This window comes from Sorex araneus, chromosome 1 (genome assembly GCF_027595985.1).
Source record: "Sorex araneus isolate mSorAra2 chromosome 1, mSorAra2.pri, whole genome shotgun sequence".
Lineage (NCBI taxonomy): Eukaryota > Metazoa > Chordata > Mammalia > Eulipotyphla > Soricidae > Sorex > Sorex araneus.
The window spans coordinates 402,317,525-402,344,314 of record NC_073302.1 but is presented as its reverse complement, the minus strand read 5'-3'; the positions used below and the strand labels follow the sequence as shown (position 1 = coordinate 402,344,314).

The following is a 26,790-nucleotide window of genomic DNA, read 5'->3' as shown; positions in this document are numbered from 1 at the left end:
TTGTAAAATCTATAAGAATTCTATTATAGTATCTTCAAGCTGCTTTCCTGTGTAAACTGTTTCACCTGCTCTAAGATATATAGAATATTTTAAGATTATTGGGGATGGAAGACATCAGCAGAGTGATATAAATATCAGTTGATATAATGACTTGATGTAAATTTAGCCTAATAACCCTCTTTCGTTGCCTAGGTAAACTGTACCATAGTTACAAGTGCAGTGCTTTGAGAAAATTACCTGAATTTAAAGTAAAAATTTAAAGTGTTCAAAGTTAATGCCATCGTAATGATAACGATTTCAAGAACTTAAAAAACATCTTTAAAAATAAAGCATCTTTAAAAATAAAACCTTTCAGAGGCCATGAGACTCTTCTGCCTGATGGTGACCTTTCTTATCCCCTTCACCGTGTGAAACCGCCATCTCTACCTCCCATAGCTATTTCACCTATGTCTCTTCTGCCCTGTATGTTCGTCTTCCCGAACTTCCCCAGGATGCCCGAGGAAAATGGTTGACTCAGGGTTTGACAGAGGGAAGACAAACAAACACTATTAATAGCACTGTCGTCAGGTTGTTCATCGATTTGCTCAAGCGGGCACCAGTAACATCTCCATTGTGAGACTTGTTGTTACTGTTTTTGGCATATCCAATACACCACGGGTAGCTTGCCAGGCTCTGCTGTGTGGGCGGGATACTCTCGGTAGCTTGCCGGGCTCTCCGAGAAGGACGGAGGAATCAAACCCAGGTCTGCTGCGTGCAAGGCAAACAACCTGCCTGCTGTGCTATCGCTCCAGTCCACTATATTAATAAGGGAAAAGAAAAAAGCCCAAAAGTCAGGGACCCCCAGTTCAATCCCTTTCACCACAGTGCTCCTCCCAAATATTTCCAGGTGTAGCACCGGAAGCCCTGTGCAGTGCAGGGACCAAGCAATACCACACCCTCAGATCCTAGCATTGAAGTATCTAACCAGGTTGGTTGAGTATCTCAGGGAGTGACCCTAAGCCCCTTTAGCACTAGTTGGGAGTTCTCCCACCAAATAAAATAAATCAGTGTGTAAAACTGTAAAAGGAGAGCACTCAAAACTTTCAATAGGTTCATAAACTGGGGTTTGTTTGAATAACCTGAAGCACATTCACGCAAAGAAATGCTATGCAGCTGTGAAACAGAATGACTATCTCTGTATGCTGCTGTGGAATTTTCCAGGATATATTATTGAATCTATGTATCTAGCTCTTGCTCCAAAATAATATCGAGAGCTGGTAAGAGAAACGGAAGGATTAGATAAAGCAACATTGCGCGTGAATTGGTATTTGTTGAAGGTAGGTGATAAATACTTGGGAATTCATTATACTCTCTTTCTACTTTGGTTTATATTTTAAATATTATTTTCAAAAACTAAAAATAGGGCTATTTATTAACATTATTATCCTGACGAAAATATTTTTCTGGTGTGGTCCTGAACATTTGACAATATGCAATTATTTAAAACAGGCAATTGAGCTTATTAGCACAAATCAACACCAAACCTTTTCTAGATCTCTAAATATTTAAACAATAAATTGGGATTATTCACCAAATATTGTGATGTCTAAGTAATAAGTTTTCCAAAGGAAACTGACTTCTGGCATTTAAAAAAGTTTGTAAAATAAAAGGAAGTCTAAATGATATTAATGTAATTAATATTTCATAAAGAAAAACATAAAGCTACCGAGAGTATCCTGTCCGCATGGAAGAAACTGGCAAGCTCCCCATGATGTATTTGATATGCCAATAACAGTAACAAAGATGGATCTCATTCCCCTGACCCTGAGAGAGCCCCAATGTCGCACTGCACTCAGGAATCACTCCTGGCGTTGCTCGGGGGACCATATGGGATGCTGGGCATCGAGCCTGGGTCGGCCGCCTGCAAGGCAAAACACCCTACCCGCTGTATTATTGCTCTAGCCCCTGAATATATTCTAATGAAATTAATTAATGATTTACAAAGTTGTTAATAGCAGTTTCAGTCAGTCTTCCTACTCCAAACCCATCACCAGTGTCAGCATTCCTCCACTAAATGACCAAGGTTTCCCTCCCTCTCCCCACCAACCTCTTTAGCAGATCCTTTTCTTTTTAAAAAAAATAATTAATTATAGTAGGTTAGAAACTGTTTTACATAAAACTATGAAAATAAACACTATTGACCCACCTGTTCTTCATGAAATAGCAAAAAATTATTTGCTATTTCTGTTTGACAGAGGAAGAGACCTGATGAATAAGTGACTTGCCTCTGGCCTTTTAACTAATAAATTCAAAACCCAGAACCTGCTGTGCCATATGAATTCTAGAATCCATATGATTAGAAACTGTATATTTGTAATACGGTTTTAATGTATTTTAAAAACAGGGGACTCCCATTATCTAAGCAATAACTAACTGACATGGGGCCTTTGTTGCATAAGAGAATGCTAACTTTTCATTGTTTTTTTGATTTCTGAAAGACACAGATCTACATTCAACAGAAGAGTGATTTATATTCTTTAAATTAAAACATATGTAGATACCTTTTCTGGCAAGAGACTAGTGTAGATTTGGGGGCCCCAGTTCATCAAAGTAGGCCAGCAGACAACTTCCATGCCAAAACTGGGTCTTTCGAAAACTTTGCTGAGTCTACATAACAAATTAACAGGCAATGCACAGGGGTGACCTGTGTATGAATTGTGCACTCACACAAAAAACTACTCTCAGAATCTGCACACAGTTGAATTATCTGATATTACCTTCTTCACTGTATCACTATATCACTGTCATCCCGTTGTTCATTGATTTGCTCGAGCAGGCGACAGTAACATCTCCATTCGTCCTAGCCCTGAGATTTTAGCAGCCTCTCTTTACTCATCCTTCCCAACAGTGCCGCATTGGAGGCTCTTTCAGGGTCAGGGGAATAAGACCCATCATTGTTACTGTTATTGGTATATCAAATATGCCATGGGGAGATTGCTAGGCTCTGCTCTGCAGGCAGGATACTCTTGGTAGCTTCCCAGGTTTTTCAAGAGGAAGAACTAGGCTACAAGAGTATATATGACTATAAAACAAAGCTCCAAACCTCCACTATGCCTATCAGCCTGGCCCCAATCAATTGTCCCTTCAAATTTCACGTACAAAACCCAAGATTTAAAACAGACCAATAGTAGTGGGTAGGGTGTTTGCCTTGCACACAGCCACCTGGATTTGGTCCTCAGCGACCTATGTGGTCTTCCTAGGAATAATCCCTGAGTTCATGGCCAGGAATAAGCCCTAAGCATCACTGGATGTGGACCAAAAGTTTAAAAATATATAGAAATGAAACGACAATTAAGCAAAAAAGACAGGCCACCTTGCAGTGCCCATAAGCATAATCCTGAGCTTTGCTGTAGCAGGCAGCAATTAGTTGTGAGCAAGAGCCTCACCATATGTTCTGGTTTTGATTATTCTAAAAATAATTTGAATGAACTATGCTCAAATTTTAGGATGGAAATTTTATTACTGGTAAATTCAATGACTAGAAACAGAGTGCTGCTGACAATGCTTGGTAAATAAAATTTCTATCCTCAGAAAGCTTCCTTTCTAATTTTACATTTTCGTTATTAATGTAACCATCACATTTTTAAAATTTAGAGATATTTATTTGACTATAGTAAGAGATACTGCACAACAAAAGAGGTTTTTATAATCATCTGATTATAGTGAACTTCTCTCAGAGTTTCATTAGAAACTAGCTTATTCTATTTCAGCATTATTCAACTACTACACACCTGCAGCATCTGTCCTATATACTCATCCCTGGACCGGCAGGTTCATAATCTAGGGGGTTAGACCAGTGGTTTTCCCCCTTTGCACACCGGTGGACTGGGACCAACCATGGACTACTGCTCAAAGAATGCTAGTTGAGTTGAATTTTGCTTGACTGTATTGCTTTTCATTAGTTTTACTTTATAAGTAAGATATCCCTAAATGGCTGAAATGGAATTATTTAATTTTAGAATTGTAAAACATGAAAGAAATTTCCGCTGACACAGAAGAAGAGGAGGAGATAAAGGAAGAGGAAAAGGATGAAGAAGATCCTGTTCATGCCCTAGCACCCACTATTAACATCCGTGATGAGCGGTTTGTTGATTTATCAACATCACCAGCCTTTGTTTGTCTGCATGAGGTATGTTTCTACATATGACTAGAGAAAGACTGGAATCATTGTGTATTTAAAATTTTAGATGACCTTAATACCATCACCAAATTAATTTATTATTATAGCTAATATATACACATTTTGTTGGTGTAAATTTGCGGGGAGGGGGGTGTTTTGGTGCTGCACAGGGTATATGGTATGAATCTGTGGTTGGAAAAGTGTTAGAACACACATAATGGTGCTCAGAGGTTATTCTGAGGTCAGGCCTGACCACTGGTGGTGCTTGGGAGACCGTATGTGATGTTAGGGATCAAACTGAAGTCACCATCATGCTAGGAAAGAGCCTTACCTCTTGTACTCCAGACCTGTAAATATTTTTTTAATTAAAAAATTTTATTTATTTATATTTATTTTTTTATTAGTGAATCACTGTGAGATAAAGTTACAAACTTACAAGTTTTCAGGCTTATGTTTCAGTCATACAATGATCAAGTACCCATCCCTCCACCAGTGCCCATTTTCCACCACCAATGGTCCCAGCATCCCTCCCACCACCCCCACCCTGTCCCCTTCACCTCACCCTGCCTCTTGGGCAGGGCATTTCCTTTTGCTTTCTCTCTCTTCTTGGGTGTTATGGTTTTCTATAGAGGTATTAAGTAGGCATCATGTTCAGTCTATGAAAATAAAATAAAAAGTTTATTTTAATATCATGGCTTACAAAGTTGTCCATAGTACAGTTGTTATGAGCATTTGATGTTCCAACAGCAGTTCCACCACCAGAGTCACCAGAGTCATCACCATTGTTCCCAGTTTCCCAACGGCCCCTCCCCCCGAACTAGTCCCTCTAACAGGCACAACATGATTCATTTTATGTTGTTTGTTATGACTAAATGGCTAATGGAATTACCAAAAAAGACTTCAGTGAAAGGAAATTTGTGAAAATTGTTATATCTCACCAGGGGGTCATTAAGTCTTCGAGGGTTTATTGAACTATTTGTTGCTAATTGAGTCTTGTGTATGATTGTTTTTGTTTATTGAGCTTAGTTGGCTTCTATTTTACTTTCCTATCTAATTTGGTGTGCTTCTAGTGGGATCGGAGTATCATGAAACTTGGAGGACTCACTCTAGGAATTCCAGGATCTGTAGAACTGGGCCAATGGATGAGTTGACATGGTGGTAGTTATTGGATGTGGGTGTGACTTCAGACCTGTAAATATTTTAAACAGCTTCTGCAATTACTGCTGAACTTTTATTACATATGTAAAATATATGCACATTGTATAGTTAAGTATGAGCTTATGAATCATAAGTATAATAATTCTTATAGTCAATGACTATACAATACTGTCATTATTCACTTTGATGCTTCAGTTGTCTGAGATTTGGCTAGTGTACACCCCTCAAAATGCAATCATTTGTCCTTTTGACATACTCCTGATTCCTTAGTTGTAACTTCTTTACTTCCTTGATTAAGAATATGTTGAAGACTTACCTTGCATTTTCTTTGCTCTAAATCCTCTAATCCTTTGAGAACTCTTCCTCAAAGGAATTCTGGTTTCTTTCAGAATAGAATGATATTTAAGACAAAGATCGATCTCAGTCCTAAGCATGCTCTTTGCTAATAGTCTGTTATCACTACTGAGTCTTTTCAACATACAGAACCTGGAAAGAGATGCGGAATAAAATTATATTCCCCAAAAGTATGTCTATTTCTGTATCTGTTCATATATATGTCAAAGATTGAAATATTATTTCTATTTTTACACTGTCAACCATTTTACAAATGTGAAATACTGAAATATTTCTAATTTTACACTGCTATCCTTAACAATTCTAACAAATGAAAATCAGCCTAGAATTAATTTTTGCAAAAGATTATAACAATATAAATTATAGTTTTTAAACCACAAATTAGACTTTTTCATATTGATCTTCAAAGAAACAATTTCATTAAATATTTTAATTATTTATAAAAACTTATAATGCACACTTTGTAGTTATATAATCATGGGAATAGCCTGCTTTGGAAATGTGGATATCTTAGGTTATGCTATGCTAAATAGCTGTGTTATCTATCCTGTTGAGTAGTATAAATTGCTAACATTATATCAAAATTACATCAGAATTTTATTGCATAACAACTTTTCTCCAAATTAGCAAAGTCTTGCTGATTCAGTTATTAATTGACTGACTTATTTGATCTCCATAATACCTCTAAAAACCTCCAAGATTGGCCTCTGTAGCTTTGTCATCAATTCTTGAAAATTCCTCTAAGATTCATCAGTCTTATGATATTTTTCAGCTAGTTTTATATGCATTGTTATTCTTCAGCTGTCTAAACAGAAGCTGTGTCTGCAGAGTAGCAAGAGTTCAGAAGACAACTGAAAGAAAGACACTCAAAATTTATTTCAAAGGTCTAGATTCTTGTCATCACATTGATATAAGCTTCTTAACTCATTTCTTGTTATTAATGTAAGTCATACAATTGGCCCAGCTATTTGCTGAGCTGCAAAACACAGAACTCATGCCCTCTTTTAATCAGACCCTGGCAGTATATATTTGGTATGTTGGTCATGACACTCTGCAGTGAATCAAAATCATTTCTTCAGTCTAATAATTTACTTGTTCCCATCCATGATATTTTATCTGCATTACTTCCAGTTAGCAGGAACACTTCCACAACTCCTAATATTTTGGGAGTAGCACATTTTCACAAGTGTGAAAGATCATGGCAGTATACAAATCCATCTAGTCACATTGCCTCTTGAAAGTTTGTGCCCTTCAAATAAAACAAGTAAGAGCCAAATGCATAGTACAGCAGACAAGGCCCTTGCCTTGAATACTACTGAGCCAAGTTTGTCCTTGGCACTGCATGTGGTTCCCTGAGCTCTGCCAGGAGTGATTCCTGAGCACAGAGACAGGAGTAAGCCTTGAGCATGGGTGGTTTAGCCCTCAAAGCAAATCAAACAAAAAAAATATTATAAGCAAGCAAATAAAAATAAAATACCTTTATGGGCCATAACCAGCAAGCCCTAGATTTAACCGTTAGAGTCTGGCTCATTTCCATATTCTTTGAGAAACTTCGTCTGAACTGCCAGTTCACAGTTCTTTTCTCCAATATCTAAACTTTTGCAAGCATTTGTAGGATGTACCTGTCAGGTGATATTGAGTCATTAGCAGATGTTTATTGAGAGATTATACATTCTCTCATAAAATATTTTGCATAGAAAATTTAGAATGTCCCACTGATATTAAGGTGACATTAAGCAACCTGACCTGATGGTGTTGGCACTATACTATGTTAATTCACAGTTTGACGTGAATGTTCCAAGTGGCACTTGGGAACTGGTGCTTGGGAACTAGAACACATGATCTCTGTCAGTCAACTCTTTAGATTAATGGGGAATGCCTATTTCCCAGCTCTGCATCACAGGCTGGCTGAGAGGCCTAGCACCCTACAGTCTATCTTGTACCACTGAAATTATAAATTGTGGTCTGTTGCTCCTTATTTTTTAAATATTTGGGTTAAGCAATAGCATATAGAGTAAAGCTCACAAACATCAGGGTACAGCTCAGAGAAGTTTTGTGTATGCCAATAACAGACATAACCAGGACTGAATTAATGATGCTCCTATTCTTAATTCTTCTCCTATGCTCTCTTTGTCATTTCAAAAGTTAAATGTCTCTTTCAAATATCTCTGGATTTCATCTCCTCCATTCTTACCATATTCCCACTCAGATGGATACATTTCTTGCATACCAAAGGTCTCTCTTCAAATTCTTCCTAATCATTATTCCCACTTAGAGAAAATTATACTCTAATTTATACCATATACTTGTTTGCCTCTTCTGAGATATCATGTAAATAGAATCATGCAATCTATTTTTCTTTGTCTGGCTTCTATGGCTCATTTTTTCCTGTGAATTTATTCATTATATGTGACATTCTTATTGATGGAGAATGTCTTATTGTGCAAATATAACTTAATTTCCTTGTTAATTCTAGAACTTTGAGTTGTTTGCTAATTTTTTAAATTATGATGAAATTTCCCCGCATGGCAGAGCCTGGCAAGTTACCCATGTTATATTCGATATGCCAAAAACAGTAACAAGTCTCACAGTGGAGACGTTACTGGTGCCCACTCGAGCAAATCAATGAAAAATGGGATGACAGTGCTACAGTGCTATGATGAAGTTTAAGTCATACATTTGGGGGTGGGGTGAGTTGTACTCAGGGCTTATTCCTGTCTTTACACTCAAAAATTAACCCTTGTGGGTGCTCAGGATATTTGGTGCCAGGAATCAAACCAGGGTCAGCTACATACCAACAAGTGCCTTACCCACGGTATTGTCTCTCTGACCTTCCCACATTCATTTTTATGTGTGATTTTTATTTATAAACATATTTATATACTGCTGGATCGATAGCACAGCGGTAGGGTGTTTGCCTTTCATGAGGCCAACCCGTCTTTGATTCCTCCGCCCCTCTCGGGGAGCCTGGCAAGCTACCGAGAGTATCGCACCCGCATGGTAGAGCCTGACAAGCTACCCGTGGCATATTGGATATGCCAAAAATAGTAACAATAAGTCTCACAATGTGAGACGTTACTGGTGCCTGCTCGAACAAATCGATGAGGAACGGGATGACAATGACAGTGACAGTGACCCACACTACTGTCTCTCAGACATCCAAAGATTGATTTATATTTAATGGGTTAATGTATCATAGTATAGGTTTATATTGATTTAGCAGGTGCCTTCAAAATGTTTAGGAAAAAAAACAGATACCAAATCTGTATTCTGGTGTCTATATAAGACTCTTCATCCAAGGAATATGTGCTATTTTATGTTTATTCTGTAAAGCACCTGGCTGAATATTGCACAGAATTACATATTTAGTATGAAATAGCTTTAATTTCCAGGTCTAATTATAACAAAAATCACTTTCAACAAATAGTTTGTATGACTCTATGCTTAAAGTATCATTTTAGAAGCAGTTTCACATGCAGACCTCACACAGGTGGCTTCCATAGTGTTTGTATTTGTCAGTGGATGTATACAGTAGCACTGATTTGTAAGTGTGATGACCTTAGTACTTAAATGTCAGTGTGTCAGATGTTGAACTTTCCAAACTTGTAGGCCACGAAGCTATTCTTGTCTTGATGCTAAAAGTCAAAATGAAAACACGAAATTATCTTGCCTAAGTCTTTGGCCTTTCACCAAGAACTAGTTGCCTCCTCCCTTTCCTCATTTTTCTGAAAATAACTCTTTTGCCAATTTTAAGGTCTTTGACCTGCCTTATCTAAGTGGTAGAGAAAAGGAAACACAAGCGCATTTGACAGGCATGGGTGGAAATATGAATAATGAAGGGAACTACTACGCAAGTTAATGTGGGAATCAGCACAGAATATGAAATTCCACTAAAGTAGTTTGGAGGAATGCAAATAATTATGGATAAGTCAATGATACTGTACCTTTTCACCATAGCAGATTATATTTGAAACTATGAACTGTTGAATTTCTGACAAAATACGCATCACAATTCTGTGCCCAGGTTTTAGTTGCATGAAAGATTTAAAAGAACTGAGATTAAAATTTTTTCAAGGATTTTTAATAGCAATGGGAGATTTTAATTCTTAATCCATTCAATACACTCAGTATCTCCGTGTTCGAGATTCTGTGTAAAAATCTATTTTTTAATGTTATTAAAACTAGTAAGATCGAGGACCAGAAAAATAGCTCAAAGGGCCGGAGCATGTCTTTTGTATGCTGGAGCCCTAGGTTCAATCTACAGCACTCTATGGTCCTGAGTACAATTTCTGGAGCAACCTCTGACAACACACACACACACACACACACACACACATATCCTCGCAGCATAGATGTTAAAAATCTAATTTGTTCCTATAACTACTCCATTGTTTTGAGCATCTCCTACGTGCTCTAGAAACTATGATCATTCATAGGCATAAACATCTAAAAGGGTACTCTTTTTAAATCATGTAATTTGAGACCAGAAATTTAGTTTACAATGAAAGGCAGTATATGTATGTAAATTTGGAAGATGCAAGCAATATTATTAAGAAAGAGCAGAATTATTTTGAAATAAGATAACTAGGGTAAAGCTCTTAGGAGGTAGTAGGGTAGTGGAAAGAATATTTTATCTATATTTGTGGCTTCTCTATAGATTTCCTTTTTTATGATTAGTTTTTCCTGCACCTGACCATGTAAATACTTGGAATATCTTCAATTGGATGGCTCCAAGGTGTATCTCAAACTAGACACGCTCAAGGAAATTCCTATACTTCTTCAAAACCTACTCGTGTAACAACGGATTCTCTTACAAGTTTCTTGAATTTGTCTCTTTTTAATTTTTTGTCTACCACGATTAGACAGCCATCTCAGTGATCATTGTAAGATGTGAACAAAAGCCTCTGAGCCAATGGAGTGATGCAGGTAGAAAAGGATGGAAGACAGAGTTTTAAGAAAATAACCCTTAGTCTTGGTGACTGAGTGAATATTAGGATGGGAAGGGCAAAGGAAAAGAAATTGTAATGCAGGATTTCTAATTTAGGGAAGTGGTTAGATTCAAAGTAACCGAGAATTTGAAAGAAACAAGTTTAAGAATGTCCAATTTATAAGTCTCAAGCTGCCCAAGGAAATCCTAGGGATAGGGGTCTTGAGCTATACCTAGTGGTACTCGGGGGCGGTTAGGGGCTGTTCTTGGCTCTGTGCTCAGGAGTGACCCCTGGCAGTACACGGAGGACCATATGAGCTGTTGGAGATTGAACTGAGGGTCAGCTGTGCTGCAAAACAAATGTCTTACTTCCTGTACAGTCTCTCTGGAACCACAGCATATTCTTGATAGTATTCCAGTTGCACTCTGAAGAATTAGAGTTTTCATTTTTGTGCATATTTAACTGGCCTACCACTGTGTATTTGCAAAAAAATAATTCCCTAGTTAAAAAAATGTATTGGAGCAGTTGTATACTCAAAAGATTATCATTTCTTATACGCACTTTAAAAAAATGAATCACTATGAGATAGACCCTTTCAAAGCTGTTCATGATTAGGTTTCAGTCATACAGCGTTCCAATACTCATCCCTCCACTAGTGTACATTTCCCAGCACCACCAGTGTCCCCAGTTTCTCTCACATCACCCCTCACCCCATCCCCACTCTCAGCCTGCCTCTATGACAAGCACCTATCTCTCTCTACCTCCCCCACCCCCATCCCCATTTTTGGGCATTGTGGTTCGCAATACAGATACTGAAAGGTTGTGTATCCCTTTACCTACTTTAACTCTCAATTCTTGTCCAGGTTATAAACACTTTTTAAAGAGAGGTTAAATAAAGGGCTGGGAATGCACGTGAGTAGTAAAGCATTTGTCTTGATGTGTGAGATTCACAGTTTAATTCCCAGTCCAAACCAAAAACAAACAGGTTAAATGAACTTTAATCAAGATTTTGAATTAACCTCAAATGATACTGTTTTTTTTTAATAGTACCAAAATTCCCATTCATTATCTAGGATGGAAATTCTGCAGCACTCCTGGGGATTTTTATGAGCGAATCTCTAGTGAAATTTAAAAATATTTTTCAAAAACTGAAAACATTGTCTACTTCTTTCCTACGAGTTAATCAAGTGACGATTGCTACCTTCAAGGAACTTAAAGTCAAAATGATTTCAAGTGTGTAATTTAGCTTTAATGATTATTCTCTGGGAAATAAAAACTCCAGGGTGTTATTTCCATCTTAAAGATTCTGAAGAACTGATACGCTAGGTTATCCTCTGGACAGATGCAAAGTCAGGCATGAAGCTAGTTTCTGTCTTCTACTTTGGCATACAATCACCTGACTTTCTTCACTTGACATTTACACATATAAGCAGTGATATTTCAGAATTTCAGAAATTTATTTTTAAAATAAATTGTATATTAAAGAAAAAATAAAGATAAATATTTAACAGCTGTATTTAAATATTTCTCTTTTGTTTCCCTGTTCTTTCCTTAGACATCACTCCTCACTAATGCCTGTACTTAGAGGATATGTATTTTAAAGCTGTTAAATTTATTTTCCCTTCATACACCTAGGCAGGCTTGCAAGATTAAGTTTTCAACATTTTATTTGGCTGCCAAGAAACTTTAAATATACTGCTAATTTATTAAATAATACACACTTTCACCATTAAGTGGAAATTTAGAAAGCTTTCCAGTATGAAAGAAGACTTTGGGGACATGCTCATGTTTTTAAATATTTGGGAGTATTGGCATGAGACATATCTATTTATAAACTTTAAAGATTAATCTGAGGAATATAAGAATAGAGACTATAAATGGTTGTGTGAAGTAGATTAGTACCTCTAAAATTAAATCAGTATAATCATGCAGTGAGGAAGATCTCGGGGGAAAGAAAAGATCTTGTGTTAGGTTATACTGACTCTTGGCACCTTTAAAATAAAAACCGTGGTGATAGATTATAGACGGGACTCTGCTATTTTTGCAGAAAATTATCTTTAACAGACTATGACCTATGGCGAGAGGGGAGTCCTAAGAGTGTTGAAAATAGAGTAAATCTCAGAACCGAGAGTTCCTTTCTCCTGCCTGTGAGATGACCTTCTCCTATTCTTCTGAAAATTTTCTCTGAGTGTGGACCTACGGCCAGACATAGGCCAAAGGAAATGCAGTAGTGGCCCTACCCTCAGAAGCTCAGCTCTTTCAGCTCCTTTACTGAAATGGGAGTCTACTGAGTGTGTATATTTAATAACTTTTCCCACTATATTTCATTAATTCTTTATTGTTATAACAGTGGAGTCAATATTAAAAATAAGAATCTAAATGCAGATGCTGGTTTTTGTTTTTGTTTTTTTAAAAAAAATCGTGAATGAACAAATGTAGTTTTGTTGTTGTTGTTGTTGTTGTTTTTTGCTTTTTGGGGTCACACCTGGCGATGCACAGGGGTTATTCCTGACTCTGCACAGGGGTTATTCCTGACTCTGCACTCAGGAACCACTCCTGGCAGTGCTCAGGGGACCATATGGGGTGCTGGAAATAGAACCCGGGTCCACCACGTGCAAGGCAAACGCCCTACCCGCTGTGCTAGTGCTCCAGTCCCCACAAATGTTGATTTTTAAAATAAGGATTAGAAGGGATCATGGGAATAGAGCTCATGGGTATAACTCACATTTCACAAGCTTTGGGCTTGATAGCTGGCACCCAACATGAAAAAAAAAAGAGCTAGGGGAACTATTTAATGGCATTTTTTACTCATTTGAAAAATAAAATTCTACAGAGAAAAAGGAAGGTGATTTTTGAAAGATGTTGGCACCATAAAGAATGTGTAGGGCATTTGCCTTGCACACGGCTGACCTGGTTTGATTCCCAGAATCTCATATGGTCTCCTGAGCACTGCCAGGAGCAATTCCTGAGTGCATGAGCCAGGAGTAACCCCTGCACATTGCCGGGTATGACCTAAAAACAACAACAAAAAAGTATACCTTGTGAAACACATAATCATTTAGTAATCTAGGAATATATTAGGTGAGATAGGTGCAAATTTAAGTATTAAATCTGATGAGTTAAAATATTTTGTATACAGGAGAAAAGCTATTCTTATTCTCTCTTGGGTAGATTGTCTGAGGCAGAGGTTACCAGATTTATCTGACCCCTTTGCAGAAAAATCAGTCGGTGCTCCCTCCCAGGAAATATATCATTTCTAAGGTACCCCCAACTGCACTTGAGGCTACCCCAGCCTGCTCCCTTACATCTCCTGCCCCTCCCCATTAGGAATGATATTCACACTCTGGGAAAACACTCGAGGGAATAAAGCTGAGGAGAGTACTGTTGGGACTTGATTCTCCAATAACTGGAATTAGCGGTGAATGAGTCAGCAATATAAAACACAAAATATTCCATTAAAACAAGACAGTTTTTATTAGGCAAGCAAATCAGGGTAAATTAGTGAGATTAAACCAGATTAGGAAATTTAAGTGTCAGAGCCAGGTAGCAAAATGTTTTCAACCATGAGGTTAAGCTTTTTTAGCTATTTTTAATAAAATATGCACGTACCACAAAGTTCAAAGGAGCAGAAAAAATAGCCTCCTGTCCCATCCCACAATCTAGACTCCCTTTCCCAGAGCAAATGATTACATACTTGCATTTTTGTTTGTTTGGGCTTTTGGTTTGTTTGTTTTATTTTGTATTTTGGGTGATAGCACAGTAGGTAGGGTGCTTGCCTTGCATGCAGCTGACCCAGGTTTGATTCCTCCATCCCTCTCGAAGAGTCCAGCAAGCTACCGAGAGTATCCCGCCCACACGACAGAGCCTGGCAAATTACCCGTGGCATACTCGATATGCCAAAAACAGTAACAACAAGTCTCACAATGGAGATGTTACTGGTGCCCACTCGAGCAAATCAATGACCAAAGGGACGATAGTGCTACAGTGCTACCCAGTAGTGCTCAGATCTTAATTCTGGTTCTGTGCTTAAGTATCTTTCCTGAGAGTACTGGAAGGGCCATGGTACTGGGGATCAAACTGGAGTCAACAGCATGCATGGCAAGCACCTTAAGTCTTGTATTATCTTTCTGAAAATATATATTTGTTTTTTAAATATGTATGTGTATATTTACATTTTTAGATTTTTATTAGAGCACTGTGACTTACAGAGTTATTCACAATTGAGTTGTAGACGTACAATATTGCAGCACCAATCCCACCACCACTGTCAGCTTCCCTCCACCAATGTTCCCAAGGTTCCTTTCCATAGTGTCCCCCCCACCCCAGCCTCACCTCATGACAAGCTCCTTTCTAAGTTTGGTTGTTAAAGTTTAGGTCTCTTCATTTCAGAGTTGTTGACTGTGGGTTGGATAAAAGGCTCTATCATTCCTTAACACCACCTTTGCACCTTAATCCCCTGACCTGACTCCCATTGATTCTCATTTTCCCCCACCCCTCCACCTTTTCTTACATTCTCCCTATACTCTGCGGCTAAAGTTGATCTGGACATCCTTCCTGTAAAATATTGCATTCCCTCATCCGTTACTCTAAATACTACATATAAGTGATGTCGTCCTATATTTACCTTCTCTGGCTTCATTTAACATGATATCTTAAAGTTCCATTGATGCTACCACGAATTGCTTGATTCCATCAATCCTTATGGCTGTGGAGTATTTCACAGCTGTATATATCTGTGTATATATCTTCATGACCCACTTATCTGTCATTGAACATCTAGATTGATTCCAAATGTTAGCTATTGTACTGAGTGCTATAATGAATATGGTGTGCATGCACTCTTTCAAAGGAATGTTTTTTTTGTCCTGGGCATAGATACCCAAAAGCACAACTAATGGATCATATGGGAGCTCAATTCTGAGTTTACTAAGTACCCTCTGTAATGTTTTCCATAGGGTCAGAGCAGACAACATTCCTACCAGCAGTGAATAAGGGTTCCTTTTTCACCACATCCATACCAACAGAGTTTGTTCCCCACATTTTTGATATGTGACATTCTCACTGGTGTAAGATGATATCTCATTGTTGTTTTGATTTGAATTTCCCTAATAATAAGTGATGACAATAACTTTTTTATGTACCTATTGGCCTTTCTTGGGAAAGTGTCTGTTCATTTCTTTTTCCCATTTTTTGATGAGACTTTTAGATTTTTATGTTTTTGTTGATCTTTGTGAGTACTTTGTATAACCTAGACATCAACCCTTTATCTGATGTGTTGACTGCAAATATTTTATCCCAATCAGCTGTTGTTTAGTTTTAGCTCATATTTTCTTTTGACATTAAGAATTTTTTTGTTTGATATAGTCTCATTCATTTAGTTTTGATTCTGTAGCCTTTGCCAATATTGTTGAAGACTCCTTTGAGGTCTGGATCTTAGAGAGTTCTGCCTATATTTTCCTCAGTGTACTTTATAGATTCAGGTCTGATCTCAAGGTCTTTGATCCACTTTGAGTTGACTTGTGTAAAATACAAGATATGGATTCAACACTTCAACAACATCATTTGTTTAAAGGGCTATCTTTATTCCATTTCATGCTCTTAGCTCCTTTGTCTAAAATTAGCTTGCTTCATATGTTGGGTTTGTTGTTGGGTGTTCTATTCTTACCCATTGGTCAGAGAGTCTTTCTTAATTCTAGTACAAATACTAGAATTTTTATTACTATGGCTTGATAGTATAGATTCTAATTAAGCAATGAGATGCATCTAAGGTTCCTGTTTTTCAGTGTGGTCTTAGCTTTGTGGAGTCTTTTATGATTCCACACTTTATAATTGACTGATATAGGTACTTGAAGAATATTGTCTGAATTTGGATAGCAATTGCATTGAATTTATATAGTAGTTTAGATAAGATGATCATTTTGAATAACATTCATTCCGATTTTTGTGTGACTGTATAGTATTCCAATGCATGAATAAAGTTTATTTTAACCAATTCCTTATCATAAAACATTTAGTTATTTTCAATCTTATGTTATTACACACAATAACTTTATGTGCATAATTTCACACTAGAGTAATTATAGTTTTAAAAAGCTAAGCTCTTGGGGTGGGTAGATAGTACAATAGGTAAAGGTCTTGCCTAGTATGTGGCTGACCTGCATTTGATCCTTGGCACTACATATGGTCTACTGAGCACTACCAAGAGTGACCCCTGAGCACAGAATCAGGAGTACACACTGAGCAAGGCTAGATATAGCGCCAAATTAAAATAAAACAAACAAAATGAAATTTCTAAAAATGTGGACCCAGGTTCGATTATTCTGTCCCTCTCAGAGAGCCTGGCAAGCTACCGAGAGTATCCCACCTGCATGGCAGAGCCTGGCAAGCTACCCATGGCATATTGGATATGCCAAAAACAGTAACTACAAGTCTCACAATGGAGACGTTACTGGTGCCCACTCAAGCAAATTGATGAACAACAGGACAACAGTGCTACGGTGCTATAGTTGTTGCTGGATTAATGGGCTGCTGAGTTAAAAAAATATTAACTGTGAAAAATATAACATAAAGTATTTATGTTAACCATTTTTAAGTGTCCAACTTAGTGGTTTTAAATGTTTTCACATTGTGCAATCAATTTGCAGATTTTTTTAATCTTGTAATACTGAATATCTACATCCATTAAATAACTCTCCATTTCCCCTTCTCTCATCCCCTGTCAATGACAATTTTACTTTTCATTTCTATGAATTTCATGATAGCTAGTTTATACAAATGGAGTCTTATGTTATTCTTCTTCTTGTAATCGGTTTATTTAACTTAGCATAATGTCTTCAGAGCTTATCCCTGTTGTAATATGTGACAAGGTTTCCTTCACTTTTAAAATTATAATTGGGATGGGTGGAGTTGGGGCCACACCCAGCCATGCTATTCCTGGTTCTGTGCTTAGGAGTAACTTCTTATAGTACTCAAGGGGACATATATATTGCCAGGGAATTGAACCAGGGTCCTAGCCACTACATCTGCATGCCAAATCAGTGTTTCACCTCTTGTGTTATAACTTGGGTCCTCCTACATTGTTAATACTGAATACTATTCCATTTTATATGTATAACACATTTTGTTTATCAATTCAGCTGTTATGATGGATACTTGGGTTGTTTCAATCTCTTGCTGTTGTGACTGTCATAATGAACAATGTGAGTTCAAAGTGTGGGTACATAACGGTATATTCAGTGGCCAAGAGCATCTGAAGAAAGGACTGGGGGTTGCCAGGCTGGTTAGTAATCAGTTGCTATTTATTCTAGTGTCACAGCATTACTTATAGAGAAATCATGAAGGGTTGGGGGCAACAATTGCACACAGGCGTGGTTTCCCAATGAGCAGATGTAAAACCCCTTCCTTCAGGGGAAGCTCTTTTAGGAGATATTCAAGGATAAAATTTCATCCTGCTAGGAGATCCACCCAAAGGCAAAATTCTATCTAAGGGCATATACTTTCTCCTTTCTTTCGTCCATATCCATTTAAACAATCATCTTAAATTTATTTTTTATAGTATTTCTAGTCATTTTTCATGGACATAGTAAGAGATACATTAAGCTTAAAGGGTGGCTCTTTCTGGGAACAACTCACTATGTATCCCAGGCAACAGTCCTCGGGCCAGGTTAATCTTTCGTAACCCCAGCAGGGTTCTTACCAGTTACTTCTTTTTTTTGGTCATGACAGAGTTTGTTCCATGACATGCTCTTAATTTATTATGCGTTTTATGGCACTTAGGCTGTCACTTTTTGGTGTTAGGGTAGCTTTTGGCTTACTCTGGGTCCATCCTTGTCTCTTGGAGGGACCCCCGTTTGGGAGCTTTAGTAACTAAGGGAAGCTGAGGCTTAAGTTGGATAAATGTGACAGATGCCCAGGAGTAAATATTATTTGGAGTCAATTAACTTTCAAGTTACAGAAACAGCATTAACTGTCTTCCTGTATCTATACAAAAAGGACATTGCTCTAAAGTAAACTATGCAAAGGACATAAAGGAAAAAGACAAGCAGTACTTCACTTACATATACAAAATCCAGAGTCCTCAAAAGAATTTGACTTTACAAGTCACAGGGTCTGATTTGGGGATATAGTGATTAACAGATAAGGGAAGCAGAGTACAAAGAAGTTAAAAACAAATACAAAGGATTGGGAGTGCTTGATAGAATTAGGTGTGTCTCAGGAGCACTATGGTGGAATTTACTCAATAAACTAAGCTCCCTGCCGCAGAGGAGAAAGGATAAACCTATGTTATCCAACAGAATAGTACAAATATTTCTTCAAGATGTTGCTTTTAATTATCTCATAGACTAAAAGTACAATGTCTGGATCATGAGTTTGTGCTTTTAAAACTTTTGTGTTTATTAGTTGCTGTCTTTAGAGGCTATACTAATTTACATTCTCACAATAATTTAATGCTTTTTACAATAAAATATAGTCCTCATAATCTTTTATAATACTGTTTATAATGCACAGTATATTCCAACACCACATTGCTCACCAGAGTGTCTGCTTCTCTCCACCATTATCCTACTGTCCTCCTCTGTGATTCTATGTTCATTGCAGCAGTATTCACAATAGCCAAAATCTGGAAACAACCCAAGTGTCCAAGAACAAATGAATGAATAAAGAAACTATAGTATATAGAAACAATTGGCTGTACTTGGCTGTAAGGAAAGATGAAATCATGTGGTTTGCTGTCACATGGATGGATCTAGGAGATATCATGCTGAGTGAAGTTAGGCAGAAGAGGGACAAATATAGAGTTATCCCTCTCATGTAGAATACAAAGTAATAATAGTATCGGAAAAACAAATGGCCAAAGCAACAGAACCTTAAAACTGATCTACAGAACTGAGCTTAAATGGAGAGGGAAGGGGGTTGGATATTAGCACCATACTACTCACTCTTTTGATCTTTGTCATTTTGATAGGGAATAAAGATGTTATTTCATCATGTCTTTATATATATAAACGAAAATGTATACAAGTTTATATAGCACTGTAGCACTGTCGTCCCGTTGTTCATCGATTTGCTTGAGCAGTCACCAATAACGTCTCCATTGTGTGACTTCTTGTTACTGTTTTTGGCATATGGAATACACCAGGGGTAGCTTGCTATGCTCTGCTGTGCAAACGAGATACTCTTGGTAGCTTGCTGGGCTCTCCGAGAGGGACAGAGGAATCGAACCCGGGTCAGTAGCTTGCAAGGCAAATGCCCTACTCTCCGTGCTAGTTTATATAATTCAAATAATTTATACATCTTTAAAAGCACATTACAACAAATCCTTATATTTTCTAAAAGAATTTATTGAACTATGAAACTACAACTAAGATTTCCTAACTACTTATCTTGGCCTTTCTGCACAATATTAGCACTACTGCTAATGGTTTATATTGCTGAGTTTCAAAATGCATTAAGTGAAGAGAAATTCTATTATCTTCCCATGAGAGATTATTCTCTTTTATCACGAAGGGTTCATTAATTACCAAGGTAATTTCACTAATTAAACTGCCATATATTCCTTATTTTAATTTATTTCTATTGTTTTTGGGTAAATCTCAAAGTAATCACTTCTTTAGTACTTTCCCCTAAGATATTGGCTAATCTTGAATTATCTATCTCATTTCCTGATTTGGCTTTAGTCAAGTTCATATTTAAATGACTGGAGTGGTTTTTTTAAAAAAAAATTTAAGACTTTTACAATAGAGTGTATTATAAATTGTAGAAATTGTAAGTTAATAAGACTAGGAGAAGATGATTGACTTTAAAATGTGAGTTTAGAGGCTGGAGCAATAGCACAGCAGGTAGGGCATTTACCTTGCACGCAGCCAACCTGGGTTTGATTCCCAGCATCCTATATGGTCCCCTGAACATCGCCAGGAGTTAATTCCTGAGTGCATGAGCCAGGAGTAACCCCTGTGCATTGTTGGGTGTGACCCAAAAAGCAAAATAAAAATAAAATAAAATGTGAGTTTATTTCTCATAGTGGGGGCATGCCATGGGGTGCCCACTGGGGAAGCACCGGGTTGGATTAGTAATAAGGGAGAGAGAGGAAATATGGGAATACCTTTTATTGTGATTTCCTTTGGAAGGTATGGGTGAGGCAGTATAAACAGGCCTAGGATGACTTGTTTTAATTCTTTCATCATCATGGGGCATAGGAGATGTCATATTAATTAACACCTGGTATTGAGATTCTTAAGGAAGATATACATTAGTCCAAAGTGAGGTCTCAATAAAGAAAATAGTGAAGGGTGTGGTAAGAAATTTTTTGCATGAAATATTACCATTATTAATTACCATTATTACCATTATTAATAAGCAAATCACATGCTTATGATAAAATTTAGAAGAAAAAGGAAAAAGAAAATATAGTGGAGACCATGAATGGGTTCATTTGCATTGGAAAAGTGTGCAGGAGGAAGGGACCCCTCCTCTTAATAAGGGAGGGACTAGCGAAAAAAGGAGGCTGAAGGCCAAGGTAAAATGACTCAGACATATTATCAGATTTTCTAGAACTATGCATTTCCGGCACAGACTTATAGAGCAGATGTTAAAGCTCAACTTTACAGAAGTTGGAAGCATAGGTAATACAAAGAACTGTTTGTACTTAACCTTTTGTGAATTCCATTTATTCTCTTTTCAATTTTTTCATTATATTCATTTTTATTAGAGGATCACCAAAGGACATTCTATTGGTTAAATTTTGAATTTACTTAGGGTTTTCCTCTATATAGAAGTTTCTATTCTTTTTTTTTCAGCTTTATTGAGATATAATTGGAAAACTTTAAAGTGAACATTGGGGGGCTGGAGTGATAGCACAGCGGGTAGGGCATTTGCCTTGCACGAAGCCGACCCGGGTTCGATTCCCAGCATCCCATATGGTCCCCTGAGCACGGCCAGGGGTAATTCCTGAGTGCAGAGCCAGGAGTGACCCCTGAGCATCGTGGGTGTGACCCAAAGAGAAAAAAAATAAAGTGAACATTGAGATGGTTTTCTGCGTGTATGTCTACTCTGAGAGGACTCCACCCATCCAGTAGCACATCCATCACCACACATACTTTATTCTCTTCTGCGAAAATCTTTAAGTAATATTTCTAAATAAATTTCCAAGTATGCAATATAGCATTATCAACTACAGAAGTTTTTTTTTTTACTCAAATTGTCAATCTTTTAACGGCTCAGTATTTTGTGCCCAGAAGACCTTTGTTACTCTGAGATCATAAACGGTTACCTGTGTTTTCTCCTGTTATGTTCATTGTTTGAGTCATTATAGTTTGACCTTTGTCCCACACTTCCTTATCCAAATGTGTATTCATGTAAGAAAAATGGACACCAGCAACAACCGTAGATGAAAAAGGTGGGGATTTTTTGCTGTTAGTTACGACTAGATGTAAGAGCAGACAGGCTCGGAATATCTTTTAATCATTAACACCATTGAATAGTCTAGAAAGAAAATCTAATTGACAAAGGGTAGAGAGAGGTTTAACAAAAATGGGTCTTGGGTCTAGGTCTCCTGTACTAATTTTGCCGCAAGTTGATTAACTTCTCAGAACTTCACTTTACACAAATATTGCACAAATAGTAAGGGTTTTTTTTTGGGGGGGGTTGTTTGAATGTCTCACCAGGCAGTGCTCAGGGCTTCCTCTTGACTCTAAGCTCAGAGATCATTATGGCAGAGTGCATATTGACCATATGGGCTGCCAGGGATAAAACCTGGGTTGGCCCTGTGCAAGGCATGCACCCTTCCCACTGTACTATCCCTCCAGCCCCCTATTTTAGCTTACCATATTTCAGTGTTACCTAACTGCCACCATATCTTTTCAAATCTTTTAAAATTTCCTTTATTACATTTCCTCCCATGAGGATCTTATTAAGATTGTTCTGGAAGGCATGCTTGGGTTTGGTGGGTGTGAGTAGGAAAGATGCAGGGAAAAGGCGTTCCCTTCACATCTCTCCCCTTCACATCTGCCACTGCTGCCCCACCACCTCACGCCTCTGAGGCATCACTGGGGAAATGGTCCACATTATTTGTAGACTGAATTAATGTAGTCATCTCCTTTGCACCTTAAAATCCACTTTAGCATAGCTGAAAGGAAACACAGCTCTGCCTCCAAAAAGCACTGGAAAGCAACTGACTATAGATAGACTAGTTTCCTTCAGGAAGGGGTTCACAACAGTATCAAAGTCCTCATCATAATATTTATCATGTTATGATGGGATATTTATCTATTGCGATATTTATCTATTACCTCTCTCACCCTCCTCTTGTCTCCTCCTTAAAAATTCCAATAACTTGTTTTCCCATCTCCAGACTAGTCTTTTCCACCTCTATTTCCATCTATCTTCTTGATATCTTTGTCAATTTCATTATTTTTTAAAAGCAATCCTTAGAGTTCCTTCCAGTTTTCATTGCCATCCAGTATCCTGTTATCACCTTACAGGTCAAAGCACAGAACTAAGCATCCATAGCTGGTATATGGGAGATGGCAGACATATAGATTTGAATTTTTTTAATTCCCACAAAGGGTAACCCAAGCGGAAGACAATGATTTTCAAAAATTGTTGAAACAATCTTTAGGTGAAGCTATAAGTAGAGCACCAATATATGAATTAAAAGAAGAACTATTTTAGGTGAGCAATATTGTGCATATCAGACGTCCTGCTTCTCCTGCCTAGTTTCCTCTGACCTTCCTGAAATATGTCTACTGAACCTTAGGGTCACTGAAAACCCAGTTTGAGAAGTCTAGCAGTTCAGCATGTTAAATACCAAACCTTTCCTCATCATCTACTGGTCATCAGTTTTCCTGTCTAGCTACTGCTGAATATCTGAGCCTCTCTAGATATCTAATCATTAACTTGTTCAGGAAAAGCAAAATACTGAATAAATATAGCATAGAAATTTATAAGATGGTCACTAAGACCATTCATTTACACATGATATTCACATTTCTGAAGCATTTAACAAATTAAAATGGCAAAGTTGAGATTTCTCATTTATATGAGAAAACTTTTACCATCCAAACAAATTGAAAATGTGTGTACTTCAGCAGAACATTTTCACCAGTGAGTTCTGCCATGTAACCATAGATGTAAAATGGCATTTGGGGAGCATAGAAAATTTTTACCTTTTCTGTCAGAGTTATTATAAATACTGTCTTGGCTGTAGGAAAAAAATATTTTACACATTAGGCTAAAAAGGGGTATTAGCACACTTAAAAAATAATAATTATAAATATCTAATGTCTACAGGATACTCTGTAATTATTTTTGATAATATAAAAATAGATGTTTGCCTTGAATTGAGTTAATTGGAAGCACTTTTCAATGAAATCAGAGATTGAGTGACATAGAGGAATTACTGTAGGTGATTTAGCATAGAATATTAGCCTATTTCATGAGAAATATATCAAGAAATACAGGAAAGCTAAATAGTATAGCATTTCATACATGGTTAAATGGGTTGTTGAGAGTGAGGGTTTTTTAAAAAAGACCATTTTAGTGAGATTAAAACATTACGTCTTTGTTATGTTATTAATCACTGCAGAGAAAGTAGAGCTAATGGGCCTAGGAAAGTGCTCAGCACTCAGCCAGAGATAGCTGCTTATCCTTGTTAGTATTTAGAAGTCAGAGTCTCTGAACAAAAATTAATGCATGTTACTTAAGTTTACTGGAAAAATAAATAGTGGGTTACTGAAAATAAATGTAAACAAATAATTTTGTGGGTTCTTCTTTGGTACTTACACATCATAAGCACAAACAATTTTCTTCTTGTAGAATAAGGCTGACTCTTAAAAAGTAAAAACTGATTGATTAAATATACAGCTCCCATGTGATTCCAAGTACATTGAACCACTGTGTAAAATATTTCATAATAGAGAAGGAATTTATCTTAAATATCATCCTTAGTGACTGAAATTTTTCTAAGTGCTGGAGATTAAACTTGTATTTTGAGAGTTGAAAGGTTATTACTGGGAAAATTTTGTTTCAAAATACTTTAATGTAAATAGGCAAATTATATTTATTGGATTAAAATAATAAACAAATAAATACAATCAGTTATTTTAAGGGATTAAGAAAAATATTTTATTTTTTTTAAGCACTGTGATTTACAATGCTGTTACTGGTATGGTTTCAGGGATGAAATGTTCTGAGAGCATACTATCCACCAGAGTGAAAAAGATTTTATTTTTAATTCAATCGTTTTTGTTTCATAAGACTAATATATTTTTAAGGGGTTAGCTTTTTCTTCTGAAAACAACTAATAAAATAGTTCAGAGTGGTTTTTTTTCTTTTTTTGAGAGATATTACATGATGATTAAGAGAATGCTGATCATGTTAGTTCAATTGTGGTTTTGATTTTGATCTACCTTTGTACTTAGATGAGCAGAGGCTTGGAGCCAGAGTTAAATGTGAATTAAATGTGAACAGTAGACAGTTGACTTGACAGAAAAGGAAGAGAAGAGCAAAGTAGAAAGATCCAAGCTATATGGTTCTGGAAGAAGAGAAGAGTCAGTAAAGAAGGAATAGGTCAGGAAAGACAGAAGCATGAATACCATGGAATTTGTTGTAGGGATTTTGAAAAATAACCATTCAATTTTATAGTAATATAACTTATATTGCACTGCTTAAAATAAACTAGCTGGAGTAGAAGAGATGGAAGAGTCAGTGGGCACTTATTTTATATGCAGTTCACCCAGAATATATATATATATATATATTCTGCTTTATATATATATTATATATATAAAGCAGAACTTTGTGACCTTGGACTCCAGGCTCAACAGGACCTGGAAACAGAGATCCTCTGCCTGCTTCCCCCAGTCTCGGGCGCCCCAGAGATCACATCCAGACGACCCAACCTACTGGCACCAGATAAATAACTCATCAGCCGACCTCCACTACCCAGATGATTACACTTGAATAGATGTGGCTCACTACTTGCAGTTTCTATCTTCGTTGTCTATGCACCAATATCCAACTACGATGAAGAAGAAACTGAGAAGTTCTACATGGAGCTGGAGACATTCTGTAAAGAAGACCACACTTTGTACAAGATCATTGTTGGTGACTTTAATGCAAATATAGGACTGAGAAGCTTACCTAAAGAACTCCACATCAGTACCCATGGCCTAGAATGGAACAGACAGGGTGAGAGACTCTCTTAGTTCATCATGGGACCAAGACCATCCATGGTAACTCACAGTTCCAGAAGGTCGAATCTAAACGCTGGACATGGGAATCATATTCGATCGACAGTTTTCCCTGACCAATGTAGCTGTCGTCCCAAAATTCCAAACGGGATCGAACCACCATCTACTTCATGCAAAATTCTACTTCACAGAGTGGGGAGAACTGACTTCAGAGTTTAAGTTTAAGAAGAGAATTCCCAGAATGAACTCCAACTGGGAGCTCTTTGGCACTATTGTGGCAATGTGGGAAGATGCCATCATGTCATCGACAACATTGACAAGGAATACGATCGACTGTTTCAGCACCTCTATGACTGCGTGAGGAATGCCAAGAGTTGGAAAGCCACAAACAGATGCCTGTCTTCAGAAACTTTCAAGTTCATTCACCAAAGTGGTTTGTTACGAGCCTCAGGCAATCACAAGCTAAAGTCCGAGCTTGCAAAGCTGTGCAGAGAAGCGATAAAGGAAGCCCTCAAAGAGAGAAGAGCAGCAGTGTTGGCCGATGCGGCAGAAGCCGGGAAAAATATTCGCAACACTTGCCTGTCCTTTGCCAACTACAAGACCGAGATTACTGCGCTCCAACATTCTGACAGATCTGTCACATCTTCCAGAAGGGCAATGGAGAGGATTGTTCACGACTTCTACTCGGATTTATTTGATAGCCACGTCCACCTGCCCAAATACCAAATTCCACAGGATGGATATGTCATTCCCAACATTCTTCTTCCAAAATCTGACATGCCATTTCATCGGTAACTCATACAACACTCAGTCCAGATAAGGTCAGACCCAAACACAAGAAGAATCTGCCACCAGTACTTGTCAATACACTGGCTCAGCTCTTCACATGCTATCTGTCTGAATGCAAGGTTCCATCCCAATGGAAAACCAGCAAGATTGTTCTGTTGTACAAGAAGGGAGACAGACATCCACGACATTGTCAACTATCTCCCAGTCTGTCTGT

The 26,790-nt window shown here is 37.4% G+C and overlaps 1 protein-coding gene across 1 annotated transcript in view; it reads left to right on the top strand.

Annotated features, from left to right (window-relative positions):
• The first annotated feature begins 4,009 nt into the window (after nucleotides 1–4,009).
• CCDC146 (coiled-coil domain containing 146) overlaps nucleotides 4,010–26,790 on the top strand; it is a 122,191-nt gene continuing 99,410 nt past the window's right edge. The window contains exon 1 of the mRNA XM_004602131.2: nucleotides 4,010–4,168. Coding sequence (XP_004602188.2) covers nucleotides 4,010–4,168 — 159 coding nt within the window. The remainder of the gene's footprint in view (nucleotides 4,169–26,790) is intronic.